Below are 19,381 nucleotides of genomic sequence, written 5' to 3'. Positions count from 1 at the left end.
CACCCCAGAGATTTATGATCTCTAATAGCGGGGAAATGGGGAGGGGAGACGGGCGTGGTGGGGGCGATTTAATTTCTGCAAATCTTTCAGAAAGGGGTGGGAGTGGTGAGGCTGGGGGGGGGGGGGGGGGTTCCACCATGGGTGGGTGGGTGGGGCCGGTTCCGTCCGAGGCATTTTCAAGGTTTCCATCAGGCTTGGACACTTCACACTGTCAATCAATCTCTATTGCTAACCCCCCACCCCCACACTCCCACCCCCACACACCCAACTCACCACACACACACGCACATCGACGATAACACCCCTGCTCCCAGAAGGATAGAAAAAAAACAAAAAAAAAAACCGCTTTGCACCAGTAATGATTTTCACCGAAAATATATTTTCCTGATATTCCTATAAGTACCTGCACACTTGCAATGCCAATAACATATAACGTTTTTTTTCGCCCAAAAATAACATTTGTAACCCCTTCAGCGTTTGACCGATTATGTCCATCAGTCTGTGAAACCAGAATGGGGATGAATGGGTGTCTGAAGCAGCAGGACCGTCTTTAAACCGCAAATGTATTGGGACTTTTGTATTTAGCGTAAAATGAGGACCTTAATAGCCAACGGAGGACGTTCTGTTGAGCAGCTCACTGTCTTGGATACATCCAGCTCCATGGGAACTGCTGCTATGGCTGCTGTTAGACCTACTGTGTGGGAAAACCTCAAACGCAGATTTCCGCATGCCTGCGCCTCATTTTCACACCTCACTGCTGTGAAAACTCAAGTGGATTGGAACGCGGGAGAGAAACTATTATACAGTGAGAACATCGCGACTTATGTCTTCTTCAGCGCTGACACTTCACTTCCTTTTATACACAAGTGTTGTTCCTGGTGCAGTTTTGCCCTTAGGAGCATCTGTGCGACACCTGCAAGCAGGAGATCTACGGTGGCTGTAAACCCGGAGTGGAGCGCCCTCGGTTTCATAATCCTATTCCCATAATCCTTTGGGGTCAAGGAGCAGGCGTCGGCACCAGCTCTCTCTCTCTCTGTCTCTCTCTCCTCAAACTGACACCCCTCTCCTTCTAGGGGCTGAGCGGGGAAGGAAACTCAGGAGACAAACTTCCAGAAAAGGCAGCTTGAGAGTTGAGAGGGACGCGGGGAGACGCTGAGCGGGTTGTGGAAAGTCCTCTGAAGGGCTCGAGGAAAGACCCATGCCGAATTCACTAGACACACCAGTCGCACTGCTTTTTACAGAGCAGAACTCAACTCAACACGTTACCCTATTGAACCATATTGTTACCGTACGGGTCTCCCCGGTGATAATAGGTATCACTCGGGAGCCCAACCTCGATGTAAACATCATGTGCATCATAAGCACATCATTGAATTGTGACATCGAAAGCATTGATTTTAAAGCAGTCTAAAGACTTAATATGACATGCATGGAGTCTCCAGATAAAAATTCAGATTTACTTCGAAGATGGAGCCATGGTTTCCATTACGGGGGGAATTGGGGGGGTCTGACTGTAATCGTTAATATTAGAATCTACGTGTGTCTCATATTCATGCCTGGGAGAATCTTGTAATACGATTTCAGACACCCCTAAAGTGGACCATACCACTATGCTGAGAATCATGCACCGCAGCTCAGATGAGAGCAACCTTTTTTCCCAACCAAACCAAAAGAAACAGTGTTTTTATCGTAGATTTATTTATTTTCCTCCGTTTTCTAATTGAATGAAACAAAAATAACCCTGTGCGTAACTGTGCGTAACCGTGCGTAACCATGCGTAACCGTGCGCAATGGGCCACATTCTCAGTTACAAAGACCGTGGTCGCGATTGCCCCAGTGTTCGACGTATTGTGGCTTTGTGGGCGGCAGTCGGCTGAAGCTATTCACTAAATACTGCATCAATCAAGAGATCAGTTGAAAAGATTCTAAGGACAATCGCTCAGGTGATAAGGTTTAGAGAGATAAGGTTTTGCTTAAAACTTACCGGAGTTTTCCTCTAAAAACAAGAAAATCTGGATAACCCAATCGGCAAAAGGGTTAGAAGAATGCCCACAGAAGTTAGAACTATGTCAAACGGGGCCATATTTGGGGGCAGGTTTTGAATTTTTACAAAGAATGACCTTTTTCTTCTTTAATTTGTGGGAGGCTGGGAGTCGTCTTTGTATGTGAGGCGGTTTCTCCCTGTCAGAGCTAATGGCTTCAGCACTTTGGCCGTGCTGGCGGGCCTTGGCAGCAGCTGTGCCCTGCCCTGTAAGACGACACAGGATGGGAACCGGGGATCCGGTTGAAAGCTAAGCACAGTCGTTCACCTTGGGCATCCGCTGAACCCGCCACACCGGGTTGCCATGACAACAGCAAAACACACGGGCCGTCCCAGAATAAACTTTCCCCCTTTACCTCACGGGCAAATGTTAAAGCAACAAACGATGACTTGCTAATGGATTGAACCCCGGTATCGGGATTCAAATTGCGAGATGCTTGGTGTGCTTCAAGGGGAATACCACCCATTTTTATCATTAACACCTGCAAAACGAGCCCCGATGAGTATTTATGCGGGCCGATAGAAAAAATTCCAACATTCCTACTGCCGATGTACTTCTTGGCCACACCCCATAAAGAGCTCCCTTAAATGAATGAAAGAAATACACTGTTGAACAAGATGCACCTACAGTTTGTTAGTTCACAAATACACCAGTATGTCACGCGTTCTGCAACTGCCCCACTCTGGAACGAGGGAAATCAGTTGCAACTTTCATCTCAGGTGGATCTCTTTGCATCTAACTATGGTGTTAAAATAACAAGAGGAGGAAATCTCTTTTTTTTTTTTTCAAACAACATTGAAAGCCTCAAATCAAAATTTCTGCCTCATCTGGTGAATGAAGTTGTGCCTTTCTAATGCACCCAATGTTGTGCTCAAGGAATTCCTCCAGCTGCGCTGGGACAGAGCAGACAGTTTTGTGCTTAATCTATTTAGCAAAATCCTGATACGTCTCGGGGTTGAGGGGGTATGGGAAGAAAGAGTTATCACAGCAAATCTCTTTCAGGCCCTCGGGTTGGCAAAGCTAAATGGGAGCCGATCCCTTTTGTGTCAAGCGGAAATCAACGCCATCTGTGGATTGTCACATATGAAGAATAACTCGAGTTCTGAGTCGAGGGGGAGAATGGCGAGCTGCGGGGCAGATCTTCTCATAAAAACACTGCAATCCAGGAGGGGAAAACACATCAGCACTGGAGAGGAAGGAAAACTGGTGTATTTTTTAAATGAAATGGGAATAGGAGGAGCTGTAATATGCAGAGTATACAGAGTATATACACTATAGAGCTCTTATGATAATGAAGATAGAGACGAGACTTTTTTACTAATTTACTGACATGAACATTGGAACATAACAAGATCAATTTGTCTCCTAATTCGGATTTTATTTGTTGCAAGGTTTCTTACAGTGGCTCAAAATTCCCTTGACATTTGGATGGAAACATAAGATAAGATGGAAATCTAAAGATTTTGCAAAATGATCACGATCAGCTCCAATAATTGACATCAGCCGATTATTATAATGTTATAACTGTGACATATCTCAACCCGCCTCTATTTCTGCAATTTACATTCCTCACTCCTACGAATAAACCTTCCTAAGCAACTATCAGTGCGTCTCTGGGTGTAATGATGGAAGTTTGAAAGATAATAATGAACACAAACCAGGGCTTTGACGATATCTGCTCCGCAAAAAGGCAGTTCTCTACCTCACAGGGTTCACGTGGGCGGCAAGGAAAAGCTTGCTACCTTTCAATTACCCGGCACTTGGATTCATCTCACCCCGGGCTGGCAGACCGCCCGGGCCGCAGTGTGAACCTTCCGGAGAGAAGGAGCAGGATACGTACGGTTTGATGAGGGAGCATGGCTCAGTGGTCGGCGGGGCACACCGTGACGAGTGATTTGAAGCCCGGCGAGCCAGCCTGAGCCCGGACGCTGGAAGATACTGTATACTGTCAGTGTTTTCAGTCCAGTCAGTCCTAATCAGTCCTACACGCAGAAGACATAAAATATCTGGCCAGGCTTGTCAGCGCCGGTTTTCGTCCGTCTCTATGACGAGCAAACCGTTCTTCCAACGGGAGGGAAAGAGGGATGAAGGAGGGAGGAATGAAAGTGCCGGCTGACTCTAGTTCTCATCGTGTGGAACGTTCGCTAATGGGCAGAAAGGCTCGACTTGGAGAACATCTGTTAACACAGCCTGTGACGCAATGGAAACACGCACACACATATACATTCCAATGCAAAAGCATTGAGATACACACCCATGCACTTGCTCGACCAGAACCTGAGACACAGCAAGAGGTCTGTCAACAACTGAGAGTGTGTGTGTGTGTGTGTGTGCATGTGTGTGTGTATTTGTGTTTGTTTCAGTGTATTTTCACAGTTCTTCCTCTTTCTCTCCCTCTATCTCTCTCTCTCGCTCTCGCTCTCTATGACAAGAAAGAACTTTTAAATTCCACTTTCCAATTAAATGGATTCTGCAACAGAGCCATTCACAAAAAGGTAGCATGGGAGGACTAGCACAGTACCACAATAGCCACCTGTCGCCGGTGCACTCAATCACCGACACACACACACGCACGCGCACGCGTGCACGCGCGCGCACGCACGCACGCACGCACGCACGCACGCACGCACGCACGCACGCACGCACACACACACACACACACACACACACACACACACACACACACACAGACACGAGGCACACACAATACACACCTGTAACTCCCAACTGTGGGAAGGTATTCCCACTGCTGTGAAAGCGGGGACGAGCGAGCGGCCCGGTGCTGCGTCTTTGTTCGCAAAAATACCCTATGCGACGACCTGAAACACGAGGCCGGAAGCTGTTTGACCTCCTCCCGAAACCTGTCCGCCGTGTGTGAAGGCAGCAAGGTGGACAGTGGGGATCTTCCTCCTCCCCCACTGTATCAAAATTGTCAGTGTACTCAATTACTGCTACTCATGGTTCATTCTATCTAGTTTACTACATGGGGACATCTGGACATTTTCCGAGTGTGTAAGTGCGAGGTCAGTGGTGAATACAAAGTTAAATATCACAATATTTTTTGACAAACACCTTTCATTATAAGCACAACATTTTGGGGATGACTATTGGTGCTTTCATAAGATATTTACACACAAGAAGAATTTGAGAAAAAATCCTTAGTAATGTGCATATTATGACCAAGCAGGCAAATTATTTATTCAATTATTCATTTTAAATGGGCTGGATTTGATCGGCTGAGGGTGATATATTATACTGACGCAGAGAAAATATACGTCAATAAAAAGAAGCATGCGAGTCGGATACAGTGTGTGAGTCATTGCAATGGCATTTCAAATAATGGCACATTTCATTAACGGCTTCAAAAAGTCATTACTTGCCTCTGGCTTCCAGCCTTTGCCAAAGGCTTCCAGCAGTATACAATGGCGCAGTATACTTATTCCTAATGTGGGAATATCTCTTTAAAAATATATATATTTCCCACAATATCATCGAACAATTTCATTCATTCAAATCAACTAGTACTAATTAATTTAAAAAATTCACAAAAAACAGTAGTTTTGCACTCAAAATTATATAAAACACAGTCTGCAAAGAAACTTAAAGGTTAATTTTATTTCAGTCACGACCACGCTTAGCCAAAGAAACCTTTCATTCAATTGCAATAAAATATATTTGTCCTCTGGAGAGGACCCTGCCCTTCCATGTGCGTACATGGAAAGCCTAAGTCGGGGAGAGCAGCAGCAAAGACCCCCCAAAATGCCCATACAAGCAAACCTCCCTGCCCTTCCATGTGCATATGTGGAAAGCCTAATGTGGGGAGAGCACACCTCCCTGCCCTTTCACGAGCATACGCGGAAAGCCTGAGGCAGGGAGCGCATCAGAGAAGAACCCCAAACAACTATACCAGGCGAACCTCTCTGGCCTACCATGCGCTTATATAGAAGTGTTCGCAAGAGGAGCTAGCTGAGCAACTTAGTAGGATGCCAATTATAAGAGAGTACATGCAGTGAGCCGATTGAATGTATGCAGATGGCTAGTTGAGGTAAGGTGGATAATGAGTAAAAGAGAGCCCAACGGATAAGCCATAACATTTATTGAATGAGGCAATCAATCACAGGGTACCCTTTTTGAGCATCGAGGATGGCTTGAGACTCGGGCGTGGGAACGCTCGTAGGCACATGATGACCGTCGGCCCATTGCCTTGAGTGTAGAAACGGAAGCTATGGACGCCGCAGTTGTCACTGCTCCTATGCGGAGAGAATGAGCAGTGAAGTGCTGTGGCGGGAGCCCGCAGGATTGGCAGAGGAGGCGAGAGGCAAACCAAGCTCGGGACATGGGTTTTACCTCCTTCGTGGCAAAGAGACACTCTCAATGTCTGGCTTGAAGACCAATTAGTCTCAGAAATTAAATTTGATGTTCCTTCCCTATCTCCATCAGTCTTAGAGTGTTTTGAGAATATAGCAAAGTGGTGAGGGTCAATTGTTGCATCAGCAATGGTGAGGTCATGTGAAGGGTTAAAGGATACGGTGCGAGTAGTGAACTCGCCACCTCTGAGAAATCCATAAAAAGCTGTGAGGAAGACAGTTTCTAAAAGCAAGTCTGTACAAGGAACAATGTGATCAATTTTTTCACGAGTGGGAGAGTGAAAGGGAGATGAATATCGTTGCCTTGCGGTTTCTTTCTCTTAAGGCTATTTAGCAGGAGATGGCTATACAGGTTTTTGAGCAGGCTCTTGGTGGATGGATCCAGGCGGCGCAGATAAAATTGTATAACTGCGACAAGTCCTTTTATGGAGGACGGCTGCATTTTGCGGGATTCAAAACAGTGACCTATAAAGGCACATATGATTGAAATATTGACAGGCTACTGAGAAGGTGGCACAGAAGGAGACAAAGCAAGACCATGCAGAATCATACATTTTTAATGTAGGCTTAGCTAAGCCAGATCGCATTAAGCGAGCCACGGTGTGCATTTGAGTTTGCAGGGTTGAGCTTAATCGAGCACAGTTTGAATCAATGGGGGGCTGGTCAAGCTGGATGGCACTGCCTCTGGGCACTGTTGGCAGAACCTCTGAAATTCAAACCGGGACAATGAATCAGCAATTTTATTATCCAAGCCTGGAATATGGGCTGCTCGAATAATGAGGTTGCCCATCACAGATGACCATGTGAAGCCCCTCACAAATCTATTCATAAATGGAACTGAGGAGTGCCCTTTGTTAATGGATATTAACAGAACTTGTTTCTTTGACCAGAGTTTACCCCTCAGAAGACAAGCTATACCAATCGGGTAGATTTCCATTAGTGCAGTAGAGGAAACGCGAGCCGGTAAGGCTGACAGGCCAGCCAATCATTGATCATTGAAAAAGCCCCCAAAAGCAACAGAAGGGGCTGCATCTGTATATAACTTAATAACTAATGAATAATCACAATAAAAGAATGATGTTGAACAGAAGGGACCAGACGTGGAGCTCAGATCTGCAGCTTGCATCCAAGCTCACCATGTCCTGGAGTTTCTCTACCTATTTGGAGAGGTCGAGAAGCCTGGGTATAAGGGAGCGTCCGAGGGAAATAACAAGCATGGCAAAATTAAGAGCTCCAAGCAAAGAAAGCCATTCTCTTTGTGAAATAGCACCTGCCTCCTGTGATTTTCTTATGAACTCGCCAATGCAATTTAATTTTTCGAGCGGTAGGGAGGCTTGCATCAGAATACTATCTAAGGTGATGCCTAGAATATCTATAACGTTAAGTGGGCCTGCTGTTTTCTCTTCAGATAGAGGAATACCCAATTTTGCAAAAGTATGTTTGAGAGCGGAGATGCATAAATCAGGTTTTGAATTTGGATAGTCCTCGAGCAGAAAATCATCTAAGAGAAGGCACAAGAGGCAGCATCCAGTTATTTAATCCAGAATCCAGCAGAGCACCTCTGACGAGGTATTGAATATTTTTGGGCTGCTGCGATAACCGAAAGTGAGCCTAACTGAGAGGTACATTTTGTCTCTCCATTTAACACCAAAAGCGACTGTGATATCTGCCTTGGCTAGCCATGCGCCCCTACCTGCTTTCCTAATAAACTTAGTCGCATAAATCAGGAAGGGTGCCAAAGGAATGAGACTACTGATGCTTTGAGCTTCAACATTATTAGGAGCAGATAAATCAATGATTAGGCACTTTTTCCCCTCATAATATTTGCGGGTAGCTATACCTGTAGGATTAATGATAATGATATCGGTAAAATAGTGTTCCTCGGAAAGGTCAAGGCCAGATCCGAAATGATGGCTTGATAGGTTTCCAGCTCGGCTCTACGGGATGGGTAAACATCACGTAAAACATCTTTCAGCATCACTGACACATCTCCACACTCCACGATACGCCAATTGTTTAGCTCTGAGCATTGGGATATTTTGACTAGATTATGGTCATTAACTGCTAGAGTTTGGCTTCTTAGATTGGGAGAAACTGCAGCAGTAGGAGGAAAGAATAAGAAGACCGGAACTGCATTTTCCAGGGATCCCCGTGGGACTGTGAAACCCTTGATGCTCACCAGGAAAACTGGCCAGCTTTACCTGGAAAAAAACGGACTTGCCAAGGGATCCGAGGTGGACTCCAGGGCCTGGATTCTGGAGTTCATTCCGGCAAGTGATGACTGGATGCTAGACAAAGCTGACGGGATGGAGATATCAGCGGAGCCGACTACTGGGGCTGGGGCCCGTTCTCTTTTGGCCTGCCTGAACTAACACCATGCTCAATGATTGTTAAGAAAAAACTGAAAAAGATTAACCACTGAAACAACAACAAAGCTCCTCTACGAACCTCCAGTATATACAACTCCAAAGAAAATAAACCGTCATCCTCAATGGGATCGTTTCCCATCAGGGCTATTATCGTAAACTGTGCTGCCTAAACATGCTGATAAATAGAGGTGAGAGGAGCAGTTTGTCCACAGACTGAGTGGGTGACAGTGAAACCCTCACTACATCTGCAGCATCAACCACTTTACAGAGAGAGAGAGAGAGAGAGAGAGAGATGAAAATAAAATATGTAAAACAGACATTTTGGGCTAATCTGGCAGGGGGGCCCCATCCAAATTTCGTACTGACCCTGGGTCGTATGCAGGCAGCTGGCTAGCCCCCCACACACCCTCTCCTAGGACACACACACACACACACACACACACACACACACACACACACACACACACACAGACACACTCCTCACAAAGTGTCATTTGCTGCCATTATTTCACCGTCCTTCCCTTATTATGGACCAAAGAATGTACAAGCAGTACACACACACACACACACACACACACACACACACACACACACACACACACACACACACACACACACACACACAGACACACTCCTCACAAAGTGTCATTTGCTGCCATTATTTCACCGTCCTTCCCTTATTATGGACCAAAGAATGTACAAGCAGTACACACACACACACACACACACACACACACACACACACACACACACACACACACACACACACACACACACACACACACACACACACCAATATAAAGACACCCCTGGCCGCCCAACGCAGCCAAACAAAAAGTACATGCAGCCTGCTGAGCTGACTCGGTCATTCAATCATCAAAAAAGATTCTTTGATTTGATTCTTTGAACGCCGCTCTGAGTTTTGCACGATGTACTCAATAACGGCTAAACTACCACATCGGCCCTTTTTTTTTTACTCGTTGACAGATCCACAGGCAGGAAAGGAGGGCTATTTTTACCTCCGCATAAAAACTGTTTTCACACTCCGCCGACTGGAACCGTGCCTTTCATTAAGGTAATCTATTTACAACGGAGAGGAGGGAAGAGGTGGACGAACGGAGAGCGACAGATGAGCGCTGATTAAAATGCTCAGCGGATAACATTCCGTGGCTTCCATTTGACATTTCAACCGTTGCGCGCCCCTGAACCTTCTTTCACAGAGGAGTGTGGTTTTATTTTGGGCGGGGTTTCATAACTAAAGTTAGCTACGGCAAAACAAGATGATTAAGTCTACGCAAAACATCACTTTTGCCCGTAGAATAACCTTTGAGGCAACCGAGAGACAAGAGAGATTACCCAAGAATGGATGTAGGCACGTATCAGGTTGCCTTTATAATCCCATTTGAAATATGATTTAATGTGAATTCAGAAATCAACCGAGTGGAGTGTTCCTTTGTCTAAAACAAAGTTGGCAGGCTGTGACCTGAACCGACCGTGGACCCGCCAAAGTCAATTAGGCTGACACATCCATTGAGGAAGAGAGCAGACCCTCCATATGTGCAGCCATACACGTATTTGCAACCAACCACTTTTGCACCCACAAAACCGCTGATGATCTCATTGCCCCTAGCCAATCCCCCCCGATTTGTGCCTTTAATGTCAATGGTAAAAGCCAGCAGGGCGGGACGGGCTGCAGAGACCGCTGAACGCATGGGCAAACACAGACAAGGGCGCCCCGGCAATTTTTGCCTCTCCATTAAGTGCCAGTCACCTGGGTGGCGGAGCATTCACTTGAAGCACCCTCGACAAGAGAGAGACGGGGATCGAGGAGGTGCCAGCACGGGGGAGACAAAAGGGGGACCTGACCCGAAGTAACGGCCCTGGTCTTTCTCCCCCGTGGGCCGTCCGCCAGAGAAAGACCAAATCCTAATTAACAAGGTGGTTGAGAAGCACAACAATAACACTGGATAGTGAGACACACTGAGAACAGGTGCCCACCCCCAAAGCCCCCAACCCCAACAACACTATAAAAATTCCTGATTGCTTCAATAAAGGACACTGGCTGGGCTGTCCCTTAGATCAGGTCTAATTGGCTGTAATTTGCTGGAGAATTGCTGGAGAAGATGGGACCATTATAATTAAGCATTTACCATGCCGTGTGGCCTTGCACCCTGCCTCGTGCAATGATACAGGATATCATAATTCTCATATCAATAATGTTACTAACTGTATGCTCACAACAAGCTTAACTACCTTTAATATTTCAGACAAATACAAAACTATGACAATATACTGTCCAAAAGACTGTACAAGATAATGACCTGCAACTCTTTGACTATAGGGTTAGGGTTGGGTACTGTCCTTAAAGAAACTGTACCACGTAAAACAATATCTTAGGTCAAAATTCGGCGCTCTGTAAGTCATTTAATGCAACCCCCACCAGAACTTAAGGGGATCACACTGATGTGCGTGTGTGTACTGTATGCAGTCATATGAAAGTGCTTATTGGCTTTACCTCCATGGGCGCGTGGCCTGGCACTTTTAAACAGGCCACTGGAGCAGGGATTTTCTGTGCTGTGGCACATGTCAACACAAAGGACACGAAAACACACACACACACACACACAATTGTAATACCTCACGTGAACAATCAAAGAGAGGAAATGAGCAGCAGCGCTAGTCAACGCCACCAGGTTTATAGGGTGTCGATGAAAAAGCAAATGTGTGTTTTGCCCTCTGAATGAAAGGCATGACTCCAGGAGAGTAAACTGACAGTCCGTGTCGGTTTCGACAACAACTCCATCTGCTCCGAAACGACCCCGGCATCCAGACCCGGGATCGCCTAAGGAAGTTTAAATTCCAGCCTCCACGCTACGGGGACATTCTCCCCCTTACTGTCTCTATGAGAAACCAAGAGAAACGACACAATAATACCATAACCAGCGTAGCTCCACATTCCAAGTAACAAAACGACAAGACAACATACCCGGGGGGTGGCCTTTTTGAAAAAGGTTACAAAGCAAACTTGTCCGGTTCGTTTTGAGTATTTTTAGAGCGCGCTTCAGAATCAGCTGTCAGAATCAAGTATTCCGCACTGTCATTTTTGACCAATTGTAGACAGAGGGAAGTTGGCAACCTGCATTTATTTTTGGATAAAAAGTTCCTTCAAGATACATTCCTACACAGGCGCCACTAGAGTCTACATCTATCTAGAGAGGGGGGATTCATTAAAGGTTCATTAATTCATTGTTCTGTGTCTGTTGAGTCTCCCAGGTAAGTTTCCAGGGACCGGTAAGATGAATCACAGCGTTGGGGCGATTTACGTTCCCCTTTACTTCCTGCTCACAGAGGAGTGAAGCACTTATACTGCAACAAAATCCTCTCCAGGGGACGGCAGAGAGAGAGCGAGAGAGGGAGAGAGAGAGAGAGAGAGAGAGAGAGAGAGAGAGAGCAACACAGCACTTTGATTCCTGTCCTTCTCAGGGCGGACAGAGAGCGAGCACGCCTCCCACCTCGCGCACCTATCCTAGGGTTCCTGTGTGAATGTGGCAGTGGATGGTTTGGATGCTGTGCAAGTGAAACATTTTACACGATAAGGGGTCCAAGACGGGGAAGCACGGGGAGGGTTCCTCTCCTTCCTCTTCCCCTTCTGCTACTGTGTGAACGGCCCCGGTGGCCTTAGAGGGACGGAGGGAACGTGCTCTACTGATCAATCAATCCATCAATCAATCAGACTTTATTTGTACAGCACCTTTCAAACAAATCAAATGCAATTAAGCGTGCTGTACAAGCAATTGACAAAATGTATGATGTTAAAAATGGATTTAGGGATTAATGCACAGGAAAACAACACCCCCCTCCCCCCCCAAAAAACTTAATTGAATAGGAAAACAATAAGATCATTTAAATAAGTATAAATACTAAAACCATAACATTATTAAACACATACAAACATATATAAAACATACCTAAAAGCCAGACTGAAGAGATGGGTTAGTTTAGTTTACATTTAAAAATAACTGCATTTTCAGCTCCTCTCAGATGCTCTGGAAAGCTGATCCAGCGGCTCGGAGCGTAATAGCTGAAGGCAGCATCACCACAAAATATTTTCTGCTTTGTGGAACAGCTAAAACAGAAGGAGCGGAGGATGGAGGATGGAGGATAGCGGAGGGGCCTTCCTGGTTCATAAACCAAAAGCCTTTCAGAGAGGCTTTCTGGTGCAAGGCCATGTAGTGCCTTCTAAACGAATCAATTCATTTTTAAATCAACACGACAACTAACAGGTAACCAGCAAAATTTAAATCAGGGTCAAATATCACGTCTTGCTTCTTGGCTTGGGTTGAGTCCTGGTGTATTTCGTTTTGGGGGGTCAGTTTCTCTCTCTGAGCCGAAAGAACCAGTGATCAGTACTTCTGTTTCAGCCTGGTTGAGCTGTAAATAATTCTGTGACGTCCACAGGCCTTAATTTCTGACAGTTAACAAGTGAGTCAGTGGGCCCGGTGTCATCGGGAGACACTGCTGCATCGAGCTGAGTGTCATCAGCATAGCGGTGGAAAGAGATGCCGCGCCTCCTGATGACACTGCCCGGGGTTAGAATGTACAAATTAAAAAGTAACGGCCCTAAAACTGAGCCTTGTGGTACCCCGTAGGTGACCTCATAGTGTTAGGAGGAGTGGTCATCTATACATACAAAGAATATTGATACTGATTTTGATTACTAAATTTAGCTAGGGCTGTCTCTGTTCTGTGACGTATCCTAAAAAACCTGACTGAACCATTTCAAATTTAGCGTTTGATGTTTGTTCGTCGATATCTGCGCTCGTCCGCTCTTCTGCGTTCCCGTGACCTCGTTTGACGATGTCTCTCGCGGTCCGAAGCCTTGCCAACCGCCTGAAATAGCACAACAGCATGTGCTCGTCCGCACTTTGCCAGTGATATCGAGGATGCATCGGTTGGCGACGTGGCTCACTGGAAACTATACCAGCTGTCCCGGGATTCATTTCAACAGTCAACGCTGACTTTTGACGAGGGGGGGAAATCCGAGGGCTTTTGTTTTTCCCCGAGAACAATTTCCAAGAACGCGATTCCATTCCCCCAGTACTCGGCGTGGATGGACAGCGAGGGAAACATCGCCGGGAATTGTCGGTTTGAAATATATTGTTGGAACTTGAATAAAGCTGAATAGACTGGGATTATCATTGTGTGTATTTCTGATTCAAAATATACTACATTTAAACCACCATACAATGAGGTATTAAACTGGACCGCTGTTCCAATCCAACCAATCAACACCACGCCTTTGCTCTTCGCCCTCAATCGACATTGATTTTTTTTGTCTCTGGGTCAATGGTGTGGGCTGTATTTAAAAACCCTTTTCTCCTGCTTTCTTTCGGGCAGTCGGCCGACACGGTTGTTCTCGCGCTCACGGAGACGGAGACGGAGGGGTCGGGGGTGGGGGTGGGCGAGGTCCAGCCCGCCTGACAAATGGAGTCGGTCATTGTCAGGACGATGGAGGGGAAGAGAATGAAGGAGTGAAAGGACATTTGTAGGTGCCAGACCGGATGGCGACCTCGCTATTTGGACAAGACCGACCCCCCCCCCCCCCCGGCCAACATCCCCCGCTCGCTGCCCCTTTATACGTCGTCTTCAGTCCACTTGAGCATATTCAAAGGAGTACCGCCACCGCAACCCACAGTGGATCGCTTAATGCCTGTCCACAGAATAGCCGGCGATCCTCACATCACATTCTGCCCAGTGCACACACACACACGCACGCACGCACACACACACACACACACACACACACACACACACACACACACACACACACACACACACACACGCACACACATGCACGCTACATCCCGGTTTGCCTGTCCCATAATCCCATGGGACCAGTCCCGCCTGAAAGAGTGAGCCCGACACGAGCCTGTGACTCACCCCTTTAGACACAGAGAGCGTCCCCTCAGAAGAGAGAGTGTGGGGCCCCAGGGCAGGCAGGTGCTGGGGCAGGCCCACACACTGGCTGTGTGTGTGTGTGTGTGTGTGTGTGTGTGTGTGTGTGTGTGTGTGTGTGTGTGTGTGTGTGTGTGTGTGTGTGTGTGTGTGTGTGTGTGTGTGTGTGAGTGTGCGTGTCTGTGTGTGTGTGTGTGTGTGCGTGTGTTGATCGTAAGAGGGGGTTTGGGGGTCCGTTTGCCGTCTGTCAGCCCAACCTGCTGCTTGCCTGATCAGTCTCTTTTTTGCCCTCCCCTGTGGTCCCTAGCTTTACTGCCTGCCGATCTGTGTGTGTGTGTGTGTGTGTGTGTGTGTGTGTGTGTGTGTGTGTGTGTGTGTGTGTGTGTGTGTGTGTGTGTGTGTGAGCGTGTGTGTGCAACAGTGATCTCTCTGATACACCAATACATCAGGGATCCTGTATCGCCCTAATTGCATTAGGGCTGGACAGTACACCCACAACCTCCACCCTGTCCCCATATCCAAGGCCCCCAAAGGACTGCGATCTCGCTTCCACCCGGCAGGGCGCTGCTTTGGCGAAGCCACAGCTGGGCTTTACACGTGATGTCATGAGAATGGGATTTGACTGCCAGTCACTTTGATTAGAGACAAGAGCCAGGGTTAATGGTACACAACAGCATTAAGGATGATTGCCCAGGTGCCTACAGAACCCCCTGGATGGTAAACTTAGTACAAGGAAATATGAATATCGATGCCTGGCTTGACCCCACCCATCCTTTTCTGGATATCAAATGAATCCTCCATTTTCCATCGCTTTGATTTGGCATCTTGGACACGTGTAGAAGCAAACTGCAAACACAGCCTAATCCTGTTGTTCACACAGTACAATGACGGGTGAGCGTGCAAACAAGGAAGCGTTCTTTAAAAACACCGGCGCCAGCAGTACATACCTTGTCAAACAGAGACTTCCATTGCTGAGACAGGGAAAGGGAAAGAGAAAAACAGCAAGGAACAAGGGTAAGTCAGAAGAAGAGGCGGAAAAGGGCAAACGCTATCTCAGAAACAGGTGACAAACAAGAATCAGGAGGGAGTCAGGAGGAGTCTCCGTGGAAGTGAACAATTCTTTATGTTGTGAAGAATTGAGATGTATGATTGATTGAGGCTAACTGATCGCTGTGGTCAGTTATCAAATGATAATTGAAGCAATTATCATTAATTGCTAACATTAATATTTAGCATTAGGCTTACATGTCCGTTTGTAAGTGTACCTCTTAAAGTGCCAATCCTCAGAAGTTTGCCTCGTCCTGGTCTATGAATTTGTTGGGGTTTTTTTCCCTGATTTTCTCATCTGTTGCTCTTCTTTTTTGAGAATGTTCATCCGTTTGGGCAGTTTACTGACCACAACGAGCTGGTTTAGCAAAGTCACTGGCTGCCTATAACTTAATTCAATCCGGTATATTGAACATCTGTTTCTGATAAAGTGCCAGCTAAAAAAAAAATTTAAAAAAATAAAGGTTTCAAACATGGGAAACCAAACTTTTTTTTTTTTTTTTTTTTTTTTTTTTCAACTAAATAATCTGACGGATTACCACTTTAAACTCGTTTGGCATTTCTACAATGGAAGGACGCGTCTCCCACCGTCTGAGGGCGCAGGGATATGAAGTGGTTTGATGGCTACAGCAGAGGTGGATGTAGCAGCTTGGGAAGGGAGAGGGGGACGGGGGTGACCTGTGGAGCGCTCAGTCAGACTTACATCCTCTGGGGCCACGGGGAGGACCTCGGTGCTCTCCAAAACCTCAATCTCCTCCCCCTCCGCGTTGGCCGCCACCGCCGGGGAGGAGTTGGCGTGCGCCTCCCGGGTTCCCCCCGCCATGCTCGGCCTGGCTCCTCCCGGTAAGACCCGCTGGGAGACGTTAGATCCACGACGAGGTCCTCAGCGGTGCATGCCCATGGGGTCCAAAGTCCGAGCGTTCATTCTGGACACGGTTTCCTCCCGGTGTGCGTGCGTAAAAGTGCCAAATGCGGCCGCCATCCTTTATCACCCACTGAGGTGTTTTCTCTGTTGCTGTTGCTTTTTGGGTGGATTATGTTTATAATCCAATAATTCAAGTCAGGACGGAAGTCTCCATCTGGGCTCCTCCACACAGACGGATAAGAGGAGAAAAAGTTCAGCAGCAAGTTGCGTTTTTTTTTTTTTGTTAATCTCCAGTGCGTAACGTCACACCCTCGTCGTCATCTTCATCACCACCGCCACCATCACCATCACCAGCATCCCTCCTCCTCCACTGGGATCTTCCTCGGTTCACCGGGGTCTGGGCAGCCCCGGATCGGTATGCGTGCAGCCGCCAAGGACGCGCGCTGCCAAATGCGCTCGAACGGCGACGCTGCTCCAGCAGCTGAGAGAAATAATGACGTCACGCAGAGGCAGCCCGGGCTGACGTCGTCGACGGCAAAAATGAAACACCGGACCGATATAGCGTTAGTGTTTACCCAGACTCCGCCGTCTGCGGCTCGCTCACGTCCATCCTGAGAGAACCAGACGGGACTTAGGCAGAGTATAGGAGCCGGCTTTTTTTGGTGCGTCACGGCCCCTGGCAATGTGTGTTTTGCGGGTCGGCCGGACGGCGGCGCCGGGTGATCTGCTGCTGTGTGTCTGGTCCGGATCCAGAGCTCAGGTGGCTTTAAAGAACACTGTGAGGAGGGGGTGGGAGGAGGACACTCATTAGAAAGTAGCCCAATATTCCTGCAATGGCAGAGGCTTAGAGGGGTGCGTCCGTGTGTGTGTGTGTGTGTGTGTGTGTGTGTGTGTGTGTGTGTGTGTGTGTGTGTGTGTGTGTGTGTGTGTGTGTGTGTGTGTGTGTGGGATGACGTTTTTGTAATAAAATATCATATTTTTTACTTCTTGAAGTGCACAATTTAACCTAAGGAAGGGGATTGGGGGCCACATAAGAAAGAAAAAAACAATTGTGGAATAAAACAGTTTCAGTTCTGGGATTAATTGTGTGGGTGTTGGGGGGGTGAGAAAGTCTGAGGGGGGGGGGCGGGAAGTCAGAATTCAAATTTTTTTTCTGAAGTGTGGATATATGGGATTTATGTGGTTTTGGGGGGGTCATTTATTGTATAACAGTGACTGATTCCTTCCTCTCATCCTTGGTTTTCCTGAATTTACCCCCTGGGGATTAAGCGTTATCCTAACTTAATATTTGAATGAAATCACTGTGGTACGGCACCATGGTACATCGTTATAGAACGTGGTATAGTAGTTTACCAGACAAATAGTCAAAATGCATCGATATAACCAAATATCATACTGCATTTTGAAAGAAAGATGAAAAATATTAGAGGGATGGAGAGAGAGTGTTTTGGCCTCCCACTGACCGGAGAAGGAGGTTTCTGAGGAACTCCTGTTCTCCACCGGGCTCACACACACACACACACACACACACACACACAGGCCTCTGACACACAAAGAGACTTTCAGGCACAAATGACACATCAGCTCACCATGTGCTATATTATATTATATAGGACAGAAGGATTTCCAGTTCATGGGCATTTTCCAATACCTGATCAATATTCACCCAGTGCCCTGTTAACATAGTTAACATGCATATATTATAGGACATCACTCTGCAGCCCACTCATATAGGTCGAGGACGTGGGAAATATGGCTGGGTTAAAAGGGAACAGTGCAGGGCTTTTACTTTGAACTATAGAAATGCTATATAAATAGTTTTACTTACTTGGGGTCCTTTACACTGAAAAGGACTTTTAGATGAAAGTGAGACTGACTTTTTTGGACCAGTAGGGTTGGATGGACAATGATTATCCCCATTAGAAACAACACAATGAACTTTCAACTCAAGGCCATAAAAACAGCCACACGAGATCTTCTAAAGCCAGAGGAGCTTTTATTTGACTTCCCAGAGAGCAGCAGAGTTCCCAGGACCTGTAAATTCCAAGTAGTGGTGGGGTTTTGGGGTTTTTGTTCTGTGTGGGTGCTATAAAGCGTCCCCTCTGGGGGTGGTCGGCGGGGTAACAATCATCTAAACGATGGTTTGCGACCACCCGTTCATCAGCTCCTCACACATCAAACGCACCTAATGGCAGGGTGGAAGTCACCTTAGAGCAGGAGAGGAGGAGAAGAGAAAGAAAGAGAGAGAAAATGCCCGTTGGTTGTGATGTGGTTACTGAGACTATTGTATAGCTTGGTCGCCATCCGTCTTCTGAGACTCCTATGCTATGCTATGCTATGCCATCTCCATGGAAACAATACAGTCGACGGGATATATTTAACCTTAGGGGTCTTCTCCTGACACCTACACAGCTGGTTTGGGTTCGGCGCTGCCGCCGACTGATCCAGCACACATGCTCCTCACACCTTGAACAGGGAGTGGAGGAAGAAAGATGTACAGATTGTCAACTGCAGCTACGTTTGTGCACGTAGCAATTTGGAGATTCAACGCAAGTGTTTATATGTACAGAATACACCTTTCACACCCTCAAAATCTGCACAACCTGCCATATATTGGTGCAGAAATCAAGCTATATATGGCATTTCTATAAATTTCAATGCATTAATGAAACAACAGTGGGTGTTAAACACATGATTCTAATTTATATTTGCTAGAAGTACATTTGTGGACTCTGT

General features: G+C 46.7%; 1 protein-coding gene across 2 annotated transcripts in view; it reads right to left on the bottom strand.

The window, feature by feature from the left end:
* rhbdl3 (rhomboid, veinlet-like 3) overlaps positions 1 to 17,324 on the bottom strand; it is a 63,505-nt gene extending 46,181 nt beyond the window's left edge. Inside the window, exons 1-2 of one of the 2 annotated variants that reach the window (XM_079998552.1) lie at positions 16,484 to 17,324; positions 15,681 to 15,704 (exon numbers count right to left, since the gene is read on the bottom strand). In XM_079998552.1, coding sequence (XP_079854678.1) covers positions 15,681 to 15,704; positions 16,484 to 16,603 — 144 coding nt within the window. In that variant the 5' untranslated portion in view covers positions 16,604 to 17,324. The remainder of the gene's footprint in view (positions 1 to 15,680; positions 15,705 to 16,483) is intronic. The other variant, XM_079998553.1, reaches the window with a different exon arrangement.
* Positions 17,325 to 19,381: the final 2,057 nt, after the last annotated feature.

This window comes from Zeus faber (assembly GCF_960531495.2).
Source record: "Zeus faber genome assembly, chromosome: 4".
NCBI lineage: Eukaryota > Metazoa > Chordata > Actinopteri > Zeiformes > Zeidae > Zeus > Zeus faber.
Note: the sequence above shows the minus strand (reverse complement) of the source record. Positions and strands in the feature narration are given on the sequence as shown.